Raw genomic sequence first — 19,091 nt, 5'->3', positions numbered from 1 at the left:
TAAGAAAGCTGGTAAGTAGCAGTTACCATGTATAAACAAAATCATTTTTACAATTGTTTAATTTTAATAATTAATTGCCAACTTCTTTGCCTGAGTTGCATAATATGATTGCTTCATTCTTTTTTTAAGCAGAAACATTCGATTAAAAAATACCTTTGTCGCCTGCTTAGAAGGCGTATCAACTAATCTTATGAATTATTATTTTTAAGTAACAGGTTTGGTAAAGTACCTCTTCTGTAACTCTCTTTCTCTCTGTTACAGATGCAGCTTTTCCTCACATTGCTCCCAACAAACTGCAGTTCTTTGAATATGAATCCATCTCTGTAGATTGTGAGGAGTTGGATTACTCATCTGAATGGAGAGTGATAAGGAAGTTGAAAGAAGTTCCAACAAATACTACCCAATGGGAAACCTCAGCAGGAAGCATTACCATTAAACCTGCCTTTACATCAGACAGTGGAGAATACTGGTGTGAAAATAAAGAGGGAGAAAGAAGCAACAGCGTCAACATTACCATCACTGGTATTTATCCACTACTAACTAAAAAAATAGATTTTAGTTTTTAAATGCTAGAACTAAACTCTTCCGTATGGAACTGGTTTGCATCTTAACAATACAATAAATACTAAAATATCATGCCAAATGCATAAGCCTTGAAATATTGGCATTTGAATGTGTCTTCAGCTTTTGATCTGTGAAATATAGCAATAACTTTCTACAGAATTCTATTTGCATTCTCAATGTTGCCAAAATACTATTAATTTGGTGTATAACACATACAAACATCAGTTTTTCTTTTCTGCAACACACTTACTTTGAGGTGCACCCTAATCAACTGAGAACATTTTTAAGAAAAATTCTATGAATGTTTCTTTATGTTAAGCTAGTGAAGTGATCCTGGAGAGTCCTACGGTTCCTGTGATAGAGGAAGAAAATGTGAGTCTGTCCTGCAGAAACAAGATGGCTGCCTCCAACCTCCCAGCTGATTTCTATAAAGATGGCCTCCTCAGTGGCACTGGATATAAAGGAAACTTCATCATCAACAATGTTTCTAAATCTCATCAAGGACTCTACAAGTGCAGCATCTCTGGACTTGGAGAATCACCAGAGAGCTGGCTGGCTGTTAGAGGTGAGATATTATTTCAAATTAAACAAAACTTTCCATTTGTTGCGGAGCATGTGTGTGGTAAGTGAATTTTCTAGTCACCAGGGGTCTCATTTATAAACGTGGCGTACGCAAAAAACAAACTTCACGGGAGAATGTGCGGTCCTAGCAAACTCTGACCCTTGCCTACGCACATTTTGGAGACAAGAGGTAAGGTGGTGAACTGAAGTCAGACTGCAGAAAGTAAATGTAATATTTTCAATTGTTAATGCCTCACGCATAGTTTTTTCACTCCATATTATCCACGTTATCATGAAGATTAAATCCAGCAGTGCTATTTGCGCTTGTACTGAGTGATAATTGCTCCATAAACATCTTTTAAAATCCAACTCAAATCTTAAATAAAAATTTGCTCTTAATGTTTAATCAGCGCTGTCTCACTGTCACATTGTCCACTACGAGAGCGCAGGAGGAGGAGATGGCCTGACTGTATGGAATAGAGGATAGCATCAACTACCCTACCATTAGATAACTGTAGATCACAGTCTAAATAACTAAATATCTGTCTTTAATACTGCGAATAAATCATCAAATGTCAAAGTCTGGAAATACAGCCGTTAAGCTCTAGTGCAATCGTTACACTTAATGTCCTCGTTGTTGGTCTGAACTTTAATACTGTTTGTGACAAAACCTGTTTGTGTGTCTTCAAATTGTATCTCAGGGTGGGCAATACCACTAGTTGATGCTGTGATTTTGGCAAGGTGTTAACAATCACAAATTGTTGTAAACATATAAATACTGCGGTGACCCCCGTGCATGATGGCACTGCAGGAGGACTATGGCAATGGAAGAATCAGGATACAAAGAGACTTCAGGGAACACGACGATGACTGGTTAATATGCCGATTTAAATTCTGTAAAGCTGAGCTCTTGGATCTATGTACTGAATTGGGTCCAGTAAAGAGGGCAATGTGCCGGAACCGTGCCATCCCGGTCCAAATACAGGTCCTCCCCACTCTGGGGGCAACTGGCTGTTTCCAGAGGGAAATGGCAGACAGCTAAGTGTTTTATATAAATATCATATAATCTTCAACTTTATCACTAAGGCTTGTTTGGATATAATATATAGTTCTGTTAAATCTTATCATATAGGTCAGGTAGATTGCAGCCATTCTCCAGTGCCATAATGCCTGCCATTTTAGAAGATATTAATATAGGTAGTCTATAGATCAGGTTTACCTACACTGAGAACAGGCCGAAATTAAAATTCAATTTGCAGCAATTTTCCAAGCAACAGAGTTTTTTGTTTTTTCCCTGCCAGTCTTCATGATTCTCCATAACAAAAGAACAATTGCATGCCAGGGTCATTAACATACTGATCAGCATTCATAAGCTGCTTTGCATTGACTATTTATGGTTTAAAAATGGGCGTGTACTAGAGCTGAATATCTTTGCCCGACGGGGTCAGTCGGGTTCGGTCTTAATTTCTATCATTTTGCACGGGCTTGGGCCGGGCTCAGGCTTGCGCTCTGGGTTGCGCTCTGGGTTGCGCGGGAAATGAGCGGTCATGTGATGCATTTTGGTTAGTGTGAAAATGGATGCTGAGGAGGTGAAACAGAGGCTGGCCTCTGGAGGACTTATTTTATTTCTTTGTTCCAACTTCCAAGGGCCTATATCCTACGTTAGTCATGAATAAATTATGTTAAAAAATGTATAAATTACTCATTCTTAACAAAAGGCAAAAGAGCTGTGTGCATGCGCACATTTAAATAATGTTGGGCTGTAAACGGGTTTGGGCTTTTAAAAAGCTGTCAATCAAAATGTACTTGTCGGGCTCGGGCCTTGTCAGGCCTAACTTTTAAGGCCCGATTACAGCTCTAGCGTGTACCGGGCGGGATAAGAGGCTGATTCACGTACGCACACTTGTGGGTAATCTGTGATTTATAAAGGGAACATGCTTACAGATGTGTGTATGCACGGTTTTAGAAATCACTTTTAGTAATGATTCTACGCACAGTTTTATAAATGAGACCCCTGCTTATTAAATTAGGAAATCGGATTCTCCCATCCGATGTTGACATTTTGGTCTGAAGTGGGCACTACATGGTGTGTCCAATCCTCTGAGGAACTCCTAGATTACAAAATGATGATGTAAAATGTATATTTACAGTGCTCTTTATATACCCACACCATCTTGTCAATGTTACAGCACATATTACTAAATCATCTAAAGAGATTCAAGAGAGTCCAGACACTTCTTCAACCGACGGCTTCCCTCATCTCTCAATCCTTTTATCAGTTGTCTTCACCATTTTCTGTGTGGCTGTGCTGCTCTTGGTGATTGGACTATATCACTGTCAGAAACACAGAGGTGAAAATATTTTTTTAAACTATGTATATGGAAATAAAGTTGTTTATTAGTAGTCTCTGTAATACAGTTCTGCCATGGTGACTATGCCTCCTAATTACTCAGTTCTTCATTCATTACAAACTTTTGACATATTTACTTAATTGCCCACTTTTAACGAACATACAGGCCTAGTCCACATGCTCTTGAGCCTATAGAGAGGCAAAGTCCCTCCCCTTCCAAAGGACCTGAATTCGGAAAAAATATACATGGTAGTGATCGGGGAGAGACAAATCATTTTTGATCCCGTTTGAATTGAGCCATGGTTTACAAATATGATTTACGTCAATTTAAAAAAAAAAAATTCAACAGAAGAAAGTCTCAGTTTATTGTAGGTTTGTCGTATGACCACTTAGTTTTGTGTTAAACCAATCAGCGAACTACATCTCTTGTCTGGCGCAATTTACGTCACCTTTCTTGATGCTCAGCTTGCTCCCTAGCTAGCTAGCTTAGCGCTATTCCACAACACATGTAACGTTGTCTTACCTGATGTGTTTTAATCTAGTAAAGTTTTATCAGCAGATAAGCAAAAGAACGATCCTCTGCTGGTGTGGGTAACGTTACATCTTACAACGTCATCCATGCAACTTAGAAGTGTGTAGTCTTTCTAATTAAGTTTTTTCACAGTCTTATACTTGAACAGTTTGACAATAAACCGTCTAAGTCTTCTTTTAAACTGACGAACATATGTGTAATTCATGGCTCAATTCAAACGGGATCAACAAATAATTTGTTTTTCCCTGTTCACTACTGTTCATATTTTTTCCGAATTAAAGTCCCATGGTAATGGGAGGGGCTTCGCCTCTCTATTATTCTGACCACTTTTAACACAGTTGTTTGACTCAATTATGTTTCTGTATTGTAGTGGGCTGCTTTTCTTCAGAAACGCCAGGAACAGACCCAGGTGAGTCTACAAAACATGCATTGTTATACTATTAAACTACTATACTAATATATTGACTTGGCAGACACAGACACTAAATAATATACAAGTAAACATTTGTTTTGTTTTTATTTTAGTCTCTGTGGAGGCGAGTGTTGCTGATAGAGAAAATGTGACATATGCTGTTGTTACAAAAGACTGGAAGAAAAGAGGTAAAATACTTATTATGCAGTAGGGGAGAGTGGGGTAAGATGAGCCAGTTTTTACTTACGTGGATCTCCAGGCAAGGGAAATTGAGACAGAAGTACAATGAAAACATATACTATTAATTTGGGATGTTGCCTATCAACTGAAAATATAAGAATGCACCTATGACAAAAAGCCTTGAAAATATGACCTCATTAAAAAAAAAGTGTTCATGTGACTCAACCTACCCCAGGCTAGTACAAAGTGGGTAAATTGAGCCATCTGGGGGTAAATTGACCATCCTATTTTTCATGTTTTAATGCAAGCATAATAAAAAAAATAATTTAATAATACACTTACCTTTCCAAACAATGTTAATTTTTTTAAAGCTACCTCAAACAACACAAAACAAACCAATTCAAGTTTAATTTTCCCTTTAATCTTGTGTATTGGTGAACAATAGTTTTAAACATTTCTGTTAAGTGAAGGACTACCAGCATAGTTTTCATGAGCAAGAAATATGGTTATATGCTGTATTATACACACACACACACACACAAAGAATGTCCCTCCAGTATGTTCAGTTCTAATTTCCAATTTTGTTAAACAGTTTCAGTTTTGAACTTGTGAGAAGAAAAGAACAGTTTGAACTTCCAGACCTCAGAACAAGGAAAATGACTATTGGACATTCCATCCATCAAGGTTGCAGGGAAATATGAGTTGTTGCTCCCTCCTTGCAGTTCCTCCAAACTTTTGAGGTTTAGGAAGCTTCTTCAGCACATCATTCAGGGAATTTAAACCTATAAAACAAAGACAGGAGCCATGATGAAAAAAAATCAGAATCGTTAAGCTTTTCAAGCAATGCTAAAATCATACTAAACAGCCCTGAATACATATTCTGGTAAATGTGGCTGATAAGTAAACACATGCCAATTTATTGTACAGTAAATGTACTTTACGCTTGTATCTTGCGATAGTTGCCCTTAAATTGTATTAATATTATGGAATATATTAATTCTGTCACCTGTCCATCACTTCAGTCAAGTTGTCAAAGAACTCCCCGACTGTAGTTTTGTTGAAGGCTGTAGCTCTGGTTCAATTTAACCCACATCATCTGGCTCACTTTGCCCCATAGTCACCATTTTCGTAAAAATGGCCTAGCTTAGCAACTCAGGCTAACCTTTAGCTTAATGATTCACATGGTTTTATATGTTGACGAATCACCAACATGTACCATGCACAACTTTAGACCTAGATACATTTGCTTTGGCACAACAGCTAGTATACCTGCAATGTAGAAAATTAACTTTAACAAGCAAAAAAGTGTTTTTGTAAAAAAACAAAAACTTACCTCTTGTCCCATGTGCTTCTCCTCTTCACAGCAAAATAGAAATGATGGAGTCCTTCAGAATGTATGGTCACATAATGCCAAATGTGCATAGTTGCCTTGAAACAGGGGTGGGTCAACTTACCCACTGGCTCATCTTACCCCACTCTCCCCTACATATATTATTTTACATCTTATGTGTTTACTTCATTTTGGGCACAAGAATGTTGCAAGACGGTGAAGCAACAGCCTATGCATTTTAAAAGTAATTATGGTCTGCATTTTGAGAATCACGTAATACAATAATGCCTTCATTTAGGTAAAACAAGTAAATACATTATTTGTTAAATTAATGTAAAAAAATAGGTCTGTAGTAATAATAATAATAATAATTAAAGCTGCAAGCAGCGATGGACGGGCCCCCGCTCCTTGCGACCGTGCATTTGCGCGGCACTCAGACACCACAAATCGTCACTAATGAAAAGGGAACTCCCTGCTGCGTTCAATGATACCTCACACAAGACTCTACCTTAGATGGGTCAGCATTTATGAAAGGGGGCGTGGCTTGAACATAGGGGGCGGGCCAAACCATCACCAATGAAGAAGTAACTCTCTGCTGAGTTCATTGATACCTCACACAATGGTCAACCTTAAATCGTTCAAATGTTATGAAAGGGGCGTGGCTTAAGCATAGGGGGCGGGCCAAATCATCACCAATGAAGAAGCAACTCTCTGCTGAGTTCAATGACACCTCACACAAGACTCTTCCTTAAATGGGTCACCAGTTATAAAAAGGGGCGTGGCTAAATTATAGGGGCCGGGGTCAACCCATCACCAATTAAAAAGGAAGTCTCTGCTGACTTCATTGATACCTCACATAAGACTCTACCTTAAACGGGTCAGTATTTATGAAAGGGGGCGTGGCTTAAGCATAGGGGCTGGCCAAACCATCACAAATGAATAAGGAAGTATCTGCTGAGTTCAATGATACCTCACACAAGGGTCTACCTTAAATGGTTCAAATGTTATGAAAGGGGGCGTGGCTTAAGCATAGGGGGTGGGCCAAACCATCACCAATGAAGAAGCAACTCTCTGCTGAGTTCAATGACACCTCACACAAGACTCTACCGTAGATGGATCAGCATTCATGAAAGGGGGCGTGGCTTAAGCATAGGGGCTGGCCAAACCATCACAAATGAATAAGGAAGTATCTGCTGAGTTCAATGATACCTCACACAAGACTCTACCTTAAACGGTACAAATGTTATGAAAGGGGGCGTGGCCTGAGTAAGTGGGCGTGGTTATATTATAGGGGCCGGCTCATTATCACATGTAGACCACACATTCTAAGTTTCATGTAAATCGGATGATGTTTGTCATATAAGGCGCATTTCCTGTTGCCAGCGGGGGGCGCTATGACCAAAAGTCAAATATGGCCTGTAGCTGTCCTCAGGCCTGGATCCTTGTCAATCTTGAGAATTTTTCGGGCAGATACGACAACGTACACTCAAGTTACAACAATTTATTTGTTCATCGCTCAACACTCAAAATGGCCGCCCCGCCACGGCCATGACCTATGACGAAAAGTTTTTCTTTTAACAACTTTTCATCTTTAATGTCTTAAGATGGCACAGACCGAAGTTGATTGGATGAAATCTCTAGGAGGAGTTCGTTAAAGTACGACATGTGGAAATGGCCAAAATCGCACTAATTTCGAACTTTGAAATCAAAATGGCGGACTTCCTGTTGGGCTAAGGGTATGGCTTCAATGACGTTTTTTGTACATCTTGACATGATGCATATGTGTACCAAGTTTCGTGAGTCTACATTAAACGCACTGCAGGGGCTCAATTTTTTTAACTTTGTAGGGGGCGCAAGCAAACCATTTTTGCGCGCCTATTCCCGAAACCCTTAAAATACGTAAATTTTCACCAGACTTGATGCGACTGCCAAATTTGGTGAGTTTTTGAATATGTTAAGCCCCTCAAAAAGCCAATTAATTTGCCGGGAAAAGAATAATAATAATTCCTTCAGTTTCAATAGGGCCTTCGCCGCTGTCGGCGCTCGGGCCCTAATAATAATAACAATAATAATATAATAATACATTTTAGTTATAATGCCCTTTTCATCAAAAGATCTCAAAGTGCTACAGGTTAGAAACAAAAAAAAACAAACATCTAAAGGAGACCAAAAGCTTTGCTAAAAAGAAATGTCTTAATCATCTACAAATTACTAAATATAATACTAACAGAGCTATAAATGATGATGGTGCTGTAGAAATAGTACAGAAAACAAAACGGGCCCGAGAACTGAGCCCTGTGGCACCCGACATGTCAGACATGTGAAAAGGGACTAGGGGCAGGGGTGGCAAAGTTCTGTTGTTTAAAATGGGCCGACCAAGCCACCTAGGTTTATTAACCTCAAACTGATTTAAAAAAAGAAATGTTTATTTTGAAAACTAGGATAAATATAAAGCATTGTAACAGACTCAGGTGAGTCTACAAAACATGCATTGTTATTCTATTATACTATTATACTAATATACTAACTTGGCAGACACTTGCAGAATAATATACAAATAAACATTTGTTTTGTTTTTATTTTAGTCTCTGTGGAGGCGAGTGTTGCTGATCGAGAAAACGTGGCATATGCTGTTGTTAAAAAAGACCGGAAGAAAAGAGGTAAAATACTTATTATGCAGTACGTATTATATTATATCTTATGTGTTTACTTGCTTTTGGGCAGAAGAATGTTGCAAGACGGAGAAGCAACAGCCTACGCATTTTAAAAGTAATTATGGTCTACATTTTGAGAATCACGTAATACAATAATGCCTTTATTTAGGTAAAACAAGTAAATAAATTATTTGTTAAATTAATGTAAAAAAATTAGGTCTGTAATCATCTACAAATTACTAAATATAATACAGTCTGAGCTATGAATGATGATGGTGCTGTAGAAATAGTACAGAAAACAAAACAAGCCCGAGAACTGAGCCCTGTGGCACCCGACATATCAGACGTGAAAAGGGACTAGGGGCAGGTGTGGCAAAGTTCTGTTTAAAATGGGCCGACCAAGCCACCTAGGTTTATTACCTTAAACTGATTTAAAATAGTCAAGACAATCGGAACACAGCTAAAACAAATCCATATTTATTAAAACAATGCAACAACAAGTAAAATGACAAGGCTAAAAGGGCTTTTGGTGCTTTTTGGCTGGCCTGCTCTACTCAGGAGCGTTGCTCTTCTTCTCCGGCAAAGCCTGCAGTAGAAAAAACTCAGGGTCAGTCAACCATACTTTTTAAACTTACACTTAACATAAATTAGCATGTAACTACACAGCACAAACACCAGTGGTCAAAGGGACTTACACGGAACGGAGAGGTTTTAATCTCCCAATTTTTGCCACTAGCAGTCGGTGATGTCTGGTCTTTTTGCTTCACTTCATAGTGGCTCATGTTGGTACTGCTACTGTTGCCTCTACTGCTTCTACTTTTGCTGCTTGTGTGTCTCTGCTGTGGGCTCCTTGTGTTCTCTCTGTTCAATCCAATCCAATTCAACTTTATTTGTTAAGCACTTTAAAACAACCAAAGTTGACCAAAGTGCTGTAAAGAAGAATAAATAAGACATCATAAATAAAAAACATAACATTTTGACATGAATAAAAATAATAGCTGCGCAATGAAAAACAATCAATCTAAATAATTAAAAGAAGTAAATTAAGTCAACATCTTACTAGGTGTCAAAGGCCACAGAGAAGAGATGGGTTTTAAGACGGGATTTAAAAACAGACAAAGAAGAGGACTGTTTCACGTGCAGAGGCAGATCATTCCATAATTTAGGAGCCGCCACAGCAAAGACACGGTCTCCTCTAAGCTTCCCCTTAGTTTTAGGCACACTCAGGAGCAGCTGATCTTCTGACCTGAGAGAGCGAGTGGGGATATAAGGGCGTAGAAGCTCCGAGAGGTAGCAAATAAAAGAATTTTAAAATGGATCCTAAATTGAATAGGCAACCAGTGGAGTGAGGCTAGAATGGGGGAAATGTTCTCGTGTTTATGTGTGCCAGTTAAAAGACGTGCAGCAGCATTCTGTACCATCTGGAGACGGGCGATGGAGGACCCACTTACCCCCACATAAAGTGCATTACAGTAATCCAGCTGAGTGGTAACAAAGGCGTGGATTACTGTCTCAAAGTGCTGTCTTGACAGTATTGGCTTTATTTTGGCCAGCTGCCTCAAGTGGAAGAAGCTTGACTTGACAACAGCCTTGATCTGACTGTTAAACTTTAGCTCCGGGTCCACTTTTACCCCTAGGTTTTTGACGCTGGGTTTAATATACTGGGCCAAGGAACCCAGATCGACAGGGGGGGTCCCAGTGGTGCCACCAAAAACCATCACTTCCGTCTTTTCATCATAAAAATTTAAAAAGTTCAGAGCCATCCAGGCCTTTATGTCGTTGAGACACTTACGTAGCAAACTGACAGAGCATGCATCTTTCTTTTTAAGAGGCACATAAATCTGCCAGTTCACACAGTCACACCCTGGATGATGGGCTGCTGGCGTGAGGGGGGACGGTTCTGCTAGGAACTGGGGAAGGTTGTATGGCCTGCGTTCTCCAGGATGTAGGCCCAACTGAGCCCTACTATCCCCTTTCCATGTGGAATCCGTCACCCCAAGGTGCTCCATGGGAGTTAGGCTCATACATTACACACGCCACTGTCTCTGCAACCCTCTCTGTCACCGTCCTCTCCTGCTTCTCTTGCTCTGATTGCCACCTAAATGGTCTGTTCACTATGCCACAGGTGGCTCACAACAGTGCTAATTTGGCATCAGGAGTGAGACAAGGTCAAGTTTACATCAAACTACAACTACATTAAAACACTAAAAATATAAAGTAAAAATAAAAGCATGCAAAAGCCCAAAGCATCACAATAAAACAAACCATGCAAAAAAGGATAAAACAAGACTTGCAAACAAGTAAATACATATACGCACTGCAAAATACAGTTAACATGCAAACACAAAATAATGTACAAAATAATTCTCACTTTACCTGCTCACACATGCATGAGATAAAATAGAATGACAATAAAATGTATTTATCTCATAGAGCTAATCTTTATATTTTTGTTCTCAACTTTGTATCCCAAGCAGAACCAGAAGTATCCAGTTACTCAGCAAGACAGAACTCATCAGCAGGTACCAAACCAAATTTAACAGACAACGATGTTGTCTATTCTACAATCCAGTAAAGGTGAGTGTAATTGCGGTTTAAAGCACTTCTTTCTCTCCTCTCATTAGATTATTAGAGGTAGAAACAAGCAGGAAGGCCAGAGAATGGTAGATCATTTGGGGGTACTATTTATTTAGGAGGATCAACTGACATGATTGGTAGCCTGGCAGTCAGCATCAAAGCAGACATGATAAATATGCCAGATAATATTACCAAGATTATCAAGTTCTTGATTACAGCTACATTTGTTATTTCATTAATGAATTGATTCAATTGTGAGGTCTCAGCCCTTACCAACCCCCTATACTTAAAACTGTGGTTAGACATTTCCAGAAAAAAGACAAGTTGCGTGGATGCAAACTTCCCAGTACCAAATGGTAGGAAGACAAAGTTAGCTATTGTCTGGTGAAGAAGTACATTTAGCTGCTAAAGTTGGTAGAGAGCAAAACCAGAGCTACAACCATAATTAATATACTGGACTGTTGGATGTTTTATTGCATTTATCTATTTTATTGTTTTTTTATTATTTCAATTTTATTATGATTTATATTTATTGTGTATTACTGAATTGTATCTGCTTGAAAGATGCTATACACATAATCCTTTTGTGTCTCACAGGTGACTGAGAACAAAAACACCTCCTTAAGGAGAGACTTAAAACTGTGCTATTTTACATGTGTAAGGAGAGAAAGTATGTTACAATTTCCAGGACTGTTGTAGTAAATTAGTGGAACTATGATCATTCTATAATGATATCCAGTGCAAAATTCACTTGCAATCCAATTGATGACGTTTAACAATCAAGCACTGAGAACTCAGCCAAAGAAGAGGAAACACAAAGACCACCTTTTTAGCATCTCCAATGTTTTTACGAGTGTCAAATGGAGTGACTTCTCAATGGAAAATTATAACTACAAAGAAACCATGAGACATCTTTCAATAGACTAAACATCACAGACTGAATGCAACAAAGTCAGAGTGAGTAAATTTTTGAAGAGAGAGAATTGTTGTTTAGAGACAGTGACAGTGTGATGTTAGGGTTATGGGATGAAAAGATGGAATGTAGAAAACATAGTTAAGCACAGTACAGTTGATGTTGTATATTGAAACCCAGTAAATACAACATGGCTTAACAGCTAAAGTAACATTGTAACTGGAATTCATTATTTATATGTCTGGCTATCGGCAGTTTAAAGTATCTGGACTGGCATTTGAATTAGTATCAACATTCATTTAAGGGCTTCTGCTAATGTGCAGCATCAGGGTCTATTTTTAGAGTGAGGGGTTTACTAGTGTGTGTGACAGTTAAACCACATTGTTTCATATGTCTGTTCACACGTCTGAAGACGCTGTTTTTCAGAACAGAGCTACTGTGGTCAACTATCAACATGATGCTGTTATATTAGTTTGACCTGAAGCAGACACATTGCGTGACAGATCTATTAATGTGTACATGCCACATTCATATCATATCAAAAGTGCGTCAATCGCCCTTTTCTGACTTTTAAATAGTGGTCACGTCAACATCAAAGTCATATACAAATAGAAATTTATTAAAATTAGCTAAAGTCCTTTGTCTCAGGCCACTAAACTGAAATTTAATGAGTTGCACAATTAGGTGATTGCTAACAACCCTTACCATCCCTCTCACATGATGTGAATGTGGTGTTAGGCAATCCTCTTCAGTTTGGAAAGTCTGGAAATATTAGTATCAATAGATATGTCATTTGCTGTGACCACTGCATATCATGAGATGAAGTTTCTCAGGGGTGAATGCAGGTTGATATTTTTAGGGTTTCTAAACCACACCATTTCATTCTATCTATTTATCTGAGTGTTGAACCCTGACAAACCCGGTGCAGAATAACCACAACGTCTCTACAGCTCAGTGAAAAAAGGCTGTGGGTTTGTTTTAGCAATAGCAGTTCATTCAGAGAAACTAGGTCACGTAACTTGGTTTTGATGCTAACAACTGTTGAATCTTTGATCTCTTAAATATAGCTAAGCTGTACAGACCCACTAAACTTCTTGCAGAAAAGACAGACAATTAAACTGTAAATGGTAACTTTGATCATGTATTAATGAGATTAATAACCTGCTATGTGTGATGTTATTTCCACTCATGTAAAATAAAGAAAGAGCTCCGGAGTGAAAGAGTTTCAAGTTTATTCTGTTTCTGGAGAAATAGTTCATTTTTTCATCTGTCACACTCAAAATATTCACACCAGAAATAAGACAATGTTAATACATACGATATATTTAACACATTAAAAGCAGGCAAACAGTTTTGATTTCGTCCTTGTGGTTCTTGACTGCCTTCTTCCTTTCAGTCATTCCATTTAACAAACTATTTCATTCAATAGACTGCGTTGTCACTTGTCATGAAGTTTTAGATCTCGTTTTCTATTATGTTGTAGTACCGGCCACTTTCTGCCATCTTCTCCACTGACTGCAGCTTGTTCTCAATATCTTTAATGTTTTTCTTAATCCTCCTTTTGATGGTAAAGTTGATCGCTTTGGTTTTGCAGTTCCTCTCTTTGTTCCAGTCACTGTTTTAACCAGCCTCATGTTACATCTTTGTGTATAAAAAAAGTAAAAGTATAAAAGTATAAAAATGTTGTTGAATTTAGTTTGCAGGTATGCAGTGTTGCATGATGTAAAGAAAGTGTAAAATTTAACACAAACAGGATTGAAAATGTTAAACGGTTTATATAGTGTGCACTGCATAGGGAAAATTCTACGAGTAAACATTATCAGCAATGCAGAACAAGACTGTAAATGCCATTTTGGTGGATATTTGGTGGATATTTGGTGGTGTTAGATGCCCTCTCCTGGTTAAAAAAGGAACCTGCTGTTGCAAAGCTGACAGTACGGTTTTTCCCCCTACTTTATTTCAATGTTTTATTCATCATTTGCCAGAGAATTTTTTAGTTGTCCATGCTTTTTATACATGTTAAATTAATAAATTACAGAAAATAACTAAAACACCAAACTCAACTTGATCAAAAACACAAAACAATAAAAGAGGTAGGTATGAGAGGGTGGATTGGTGTTGGGTAAATCATTCCATTCTTTTTTAATGATCTCTGATTGTAAAGGTTATTTTTTTTCATACAAAATGTATTCTATTTTTCATCGCCATGAATTTAGTTTTTGTTGGATTTGGCTGTTTCCATGTCCCTGTCAGCTGCTTCATGGCCGTCACAAGCAATAAAGAAAATCATATCAGCCGATTTTATCTTCACTAAATTAGTAAATTAATACCCACAATATTTTCTATTCTTGGCGGTTATTTTAAGTGAAAATAGATACTTAAAGGTTTTTCAACCTTATCCCAAAATGGTCACACACTTTATCCTTTATTCCTGATGACATCACTATGACCTCATCAGGGTTATCTTCTCAGACTTGACAGTGCTCCTCCAGATCCAGAGGAGACATTAAATGTGTGTTTTCACATGTGGAGTTGGTCTAAGCATGAGTAAACTGATCTTAAATTGCTCATATTATGCTTTTTGGCATTTTCCCTTTCCTTTACCGTGTTATATATCTTTTTTTGTGCATGTAATAGGTTAACAAAGTGAAAAGCCCAAAGTCCACCCCAAAGGGACTTACCATCTCCAACAGAAAACACTGTTCACAAATTGCTCCAAACAGCTCTATTGTAGTCCAGCCTTTACTTCAGAGACAAACGTGGTCACTTTGGAACACACGTTATAATGCTCGCCTAGCTGCTAGCATGGCACGCCCTCATACTCTGCTTCTGACTGGCTAGTAGTCCTTACCTAGGTACTGTCAGGACACGCCCTCATACTCTGCTTCTGACTGGCTAGTAGTCCTTACCTAGGTACTGTCAGGGCATGCCCTCTTACTCTGCTTCTGACTGGCTAGTAGTCCTTACCTAGGTACTGCGTATGTGCGACTCCCAACAAGAGTGAGATGCCTCACTCTGTAGCTAAAACGGAGTGCTCAACACACAGGGTGAAAAGAGGAGCTACAGAAATGTGTGGTACAACAATAATATGTTGTTTTTTGAAAATTAAACCATGTAAACCTATTCTGATATAACCTCTAAATACAATTGTGTATACATACCTGAAAATGAGCATAATATGAGCACTTTAAGTTACTGTAAACTGGTGTGCCCCTTTAAAATTATTTGTTATACTCCATACCAATACATCACTTCCATGTATTTACCATATTTGGTGGTTTACACTTTGAAACATTAGCTTTGACAGTTGACCACCTGAATTAAAAATATGTTTAACCGCCAGAGTGACTGAGACCTTAAATATGGTTATAATGCTATAAACTGTTGTGGCCTCTACTCTGCACAGGAAAAGGAAGTACTACAACTTCACCTTAGATCATATTTAGCTGTTTTTCAGTCTGATGCTCTGACAGTCAGCAGCGAAGGAACATGGCGGTCACAGCACTCTGCATCAGACTGCGTGAGTACTGAGACTGTCTCCAGTTTTACTCTCAAATCAATTCAAACTAACTAATCTATTTAATTTAATCTAAGTATTTCTATTATTGTGTAGTCTATCTGAATAATATTACAGGGTTATTGTCCTATTTCTAAGTCTTATCTCTGTTTTTTACTATTTTAGTTCTATTTTGTCTTTCTGTTACCATATAAATGCCATACTGGGAAAAACATGTAGACACACTTGTCTTAAGGTCAATATTCAGACAAATAACTACTATTTACCATTCCAACTAACAATGCGTAATCAGAGCAGCTGACAGTGCCTAATAGCGGTATGTGGTGTTGCTGCATTGCCTGATTATATTTTAGGTTTTTTACGTCTCATGTTTCTGTCATGTGTTGACAGTTGCTCAGAGTTATTGTACCTTAAGACATGTATTTCTGAAACACTGCTCTCTTCTTTTGTCTAAACAGTGCTGAATGGGCTGTTGCTGCTCACTGCTCAAGCTCAGAGCAGTTACCATATTCAGAAAGCTGGTAAGTTGAGGTTTGGAATAAAAATAAACATACATTTGTATAATCTTTGAACATGTTATTTGCATAATTTTTGTCTTTCTGGCACTTCAAATGTGAGATATATTGTATTTTACAGCTTTACATTACTGCACTGAGAGTGTGTATTATATTTGGGAAGATATCTCTTACTTTATTTTATTCATTTTTTTTCCTCTGTCAAACATGCAGATTTTCCTCGTATTGATCCATACAGGCTGCAGTTCTTTGAATATGAATCCATCTCATTTTATTGCGAGGGGTTTCACGGCCGAACAGACTGGAGAGTGATGAAAAAGATTCCCTCAAATGCTACTCGATGGGATACATCAAAAGGCTTCTTGCACATTAAAGTAGCCTTTGAATCACACAGTGGAGAATACTGGTGTGAAAATGGAGAGGGAGAGAGAAGCAACAGCGTTAACATCACTGTTACTGGTATGTTTAGCGGACACTATCTCAAGCAATATTTCTATTGTTCAAAAATGGCAAAATGTGGCTAAAAGCTCCAACAAATATAGAAAGTGGAGCATGAGTTAAGAATGTATTTCTCAAACTTCATTTTAGATAAGTTGATGCACTTTGTAGCCCAGTGCAAATGGGAACTTTAAGCGTAATTTGTGTATCCATATTAAGGTCGGAAATATACAGGGGTCACCTGGCTGCCAAGCAGAAATGTCTCATTAAGTGGACCCTCATGGTTAAGTGTACACTTAACTTACTGGCCTTACTGCATGATTGATAACAGTAATTTCTTGTTGTTCAGCTGGTGATGTGATCCTGGAGAGTCCTGCTGCCCCTGTGATGGAACAACAGACTGTCACTCTACGCTGTAGAAAAAAGGTGACATCTGACAACCTCGCAGCTGATTTCTACAAAGATGGCCACTTCACTGAGACTGGATACACAAGCCAGATAACCATTCACAATGTTTCCAAGTCCAATGAAGGACGTTACAAGTGCAAAATCAGTGGATTTCGAAGAGCATCACCAGAGAGTTGGCTGGCTGTCACAGGTGAGACATAACAGTAAATATAATATTAATATAAACTCTAAATATCATCAGTAAGAAAAAATATCCAACTTATACTAAATTAATTTTAATATTCTTGCTATATGTATGATAAGAAATAAGAATTGCAGAGCTTAAAAGTTGCAAGTTGATTCTTGAGGTTGCAATTCCCATTACAGCCTATAATACAAAACGCAGGTATCGTAGTAATCCTCTGATAGTTGTCGATTTATTTCAGTCTGGACCAAAGACTAACATTGTCATCCCAAGGTTAGATTGCAGTCACCAGTACCTATCGCTTAGGGAGAAAAAATGTTTTAGACACACAAAAAAGCAGTACTACTACTTCTTTCATATCTTGACATATTTTGACATAGTAGTGTGTTTGTCTTTGTAGGAACAATTCTAGATGAACTGAAACATTATGCATGCACTCAGATTGCTATCTTTTGTCATGGTGTTACAGCATATCCCACACCTGTAGCGACAACACCTCAAGGTGGACAAGATTCTTCTCCACATCCTCTATACCCTGGCTCCATTCAGCACTCTATCCTTTTACCGGTTATCTCCTCTTTTTTGTGTGTGGCAGTGTTGCTGTTGGTGGTGGGGCTACTTTGCTGTCGGAAACATAGAGGTACAGAAAAAAATATTTGTGTGGAACAAAATAGAAAGTATTCTTTCTGTCATATAGAATGGCTTACTAAAGAAGAAAACAGAAGACAGCATAAAAGTACAGAAAATGTATAGTGTACTAGTGGCCTAACTGTAACCAATACCCTACCTTACCCAAAGGTTTTAGTTCTGTGCCACTATATTTTACTTGCCATAACCAGTCTTTCATTAGTGCAGATACTGATCATTTAAAAAAGTGTTGTAACTGCACATTATCAAGAATTGTCCAATATTCACATTAGAGAGTCGCAATAGGCTTGGTTAAATGTTACACAAAGCTACAGCTGTAACGGTAAAACGGTATGTGTAGGTGACAAATGCAGTATCCCTGCAGGTTTACAATGAATTAGGAAAAATCACCAGTCAGCTGAGCTTTACAATTTCCAATAATGACGATGCACAAACATTTTTTTTTATCTACAAAGCTTCCTTGGAGGTCATTGAACGTGTAATGATGAAAAAGCAGATGTACAACTTTACTATTAGTTCTCAGATTTTGTCTATTTCTCCATTTTCCTTTTCCATGTAGTTGCGTGCTTTTCCTCTGAGATGCCAACAACAGGATCAGACCCAGGTAAGTATCAAACATCAGAGGAACACAAAGCATTTATATAGTATATTACTGTCATAGAAATACATTTAGGCAATAAGTAATAGTAAGTTAGTATAGTAATAAGCCTATTATCCTGACTACCTTTCTTCCTATTCTAATTTAATCTGTCAGTCAGTATTGTAGTATCTCCAACTGAGGCTATTACTCGAGACAAATGGGTTAATTAAATCACTTAATCTGTAAAGAATGTTATTTTTAATTTTAAATGTATACATATGTATTACCGCTACTAGAACTACTTATGTTAAAATATAAATTTATAATTGTAATTTTTATTTGTTCCAGTTTGTGAACATGCCAATGTAGCTGAACCACACTGGCAAATATATGTTAATATCCCACAACACAGGATGAAAAGAGGTACTTCTTTGACTTAATCTGATTTTGATTTCATAATACTTGATTTGTGTGATTTGTTCATTCATGTTGAGCATAAAGCTGCTTACAGATCAGCGGTTAAACCACGACGTAGGTCCCAGTGCATATCGCAGAGACTTCATCCATGCCAAGGGTAGCGCTTCCTCCAAGTTGTCCCCATGGCACAGCCAGCACAGAGCAGTTTTACGGCTGATCGTGTTTGGGCGGCTTAAGTCATTCTTAGCTTCAAGTTAACCACAGCTGTGGTTAGGGTTGTGACACGATTGGCTTTGTTGTTACAAAGACCA

At 38.0% G+C, this 19,091-nt stretch overlaps 1 protein-coding gene and 1 long non-coding RNA gene across 2 annotated transcripts in view; one reads left to right on the top strand and one right to left on the bottom strand.

Annotated features, from left to right (window-relative positions):
* Positions 1–1,414: 1,414 nt before the first annotated feature.
* LOC118493637 lies at positions 1,415–11,805 on the bottom strand. Its single transcript, XR_004895589.1, has 3 exons — positions 11,794–11,805; positions 6,786–6,793; positions 1,415–1,671 (listed from the first exon to the last, which is right to left on the bottom strand). It is a non-coding gene; the product is annotated as an uncharacterized LOC118493637 (long non-coding RNA).
* Positions 11,806–15,562: 3,757 nt separating this feature from the next.
* LOC116052137 (low affinity immunoglobulin gamma Fc region receptor II-c-like) overlaps positions 15,563–19,091 on the top strand; it is a 39,971-nt gene continuing 36,442 nt past the window's right edge. Inside the window, exons 1-6 of the mRNA XM_031302667.1 lie at positions 15,563–15,593; positions 16,049–16,111; positions 16,319–16,564; positions 16,893–17,141; positions 17,605–17,775; positions 18,343–18,387. Coding sequence (XP_031158527.1) covers positions 15,563–15,593; positions 16,049–16,111; positions 16,319–16,564; positions 16,893–17,141; positions 17,605–17,775; positions 18,343–18,387 — 805 coding nt within the window. The remainder of the gene's footprint in view (positions 15,594–16,048; positions 16,112–16,318; positions 16,565–16,892; positions 17,142–17,604; positions 17,776–18,342; positions 18,388–19,091) is intronic.

The sequence above is a fragment of the Sander lucioperca genome, chromosome 17 (genome assembly GCF_008315115.2).
Source record: "Sander lucioperca isolate FBNREF2018 chromosome 17, SLUC_FBN_1.2, whole genome shotgun sequence".
Taxonomy (NCBI): Eukaryota; Metazoa; Chordata; class Actinopteri; order Perciformes; family Percidae; genus Sander; species Sander lucioperca.
The sequence above is the reverse complement of the archived record's forward strand: the minus strand, read 5'-3'. Positions and strand labels throughout refer to the sequence as shown.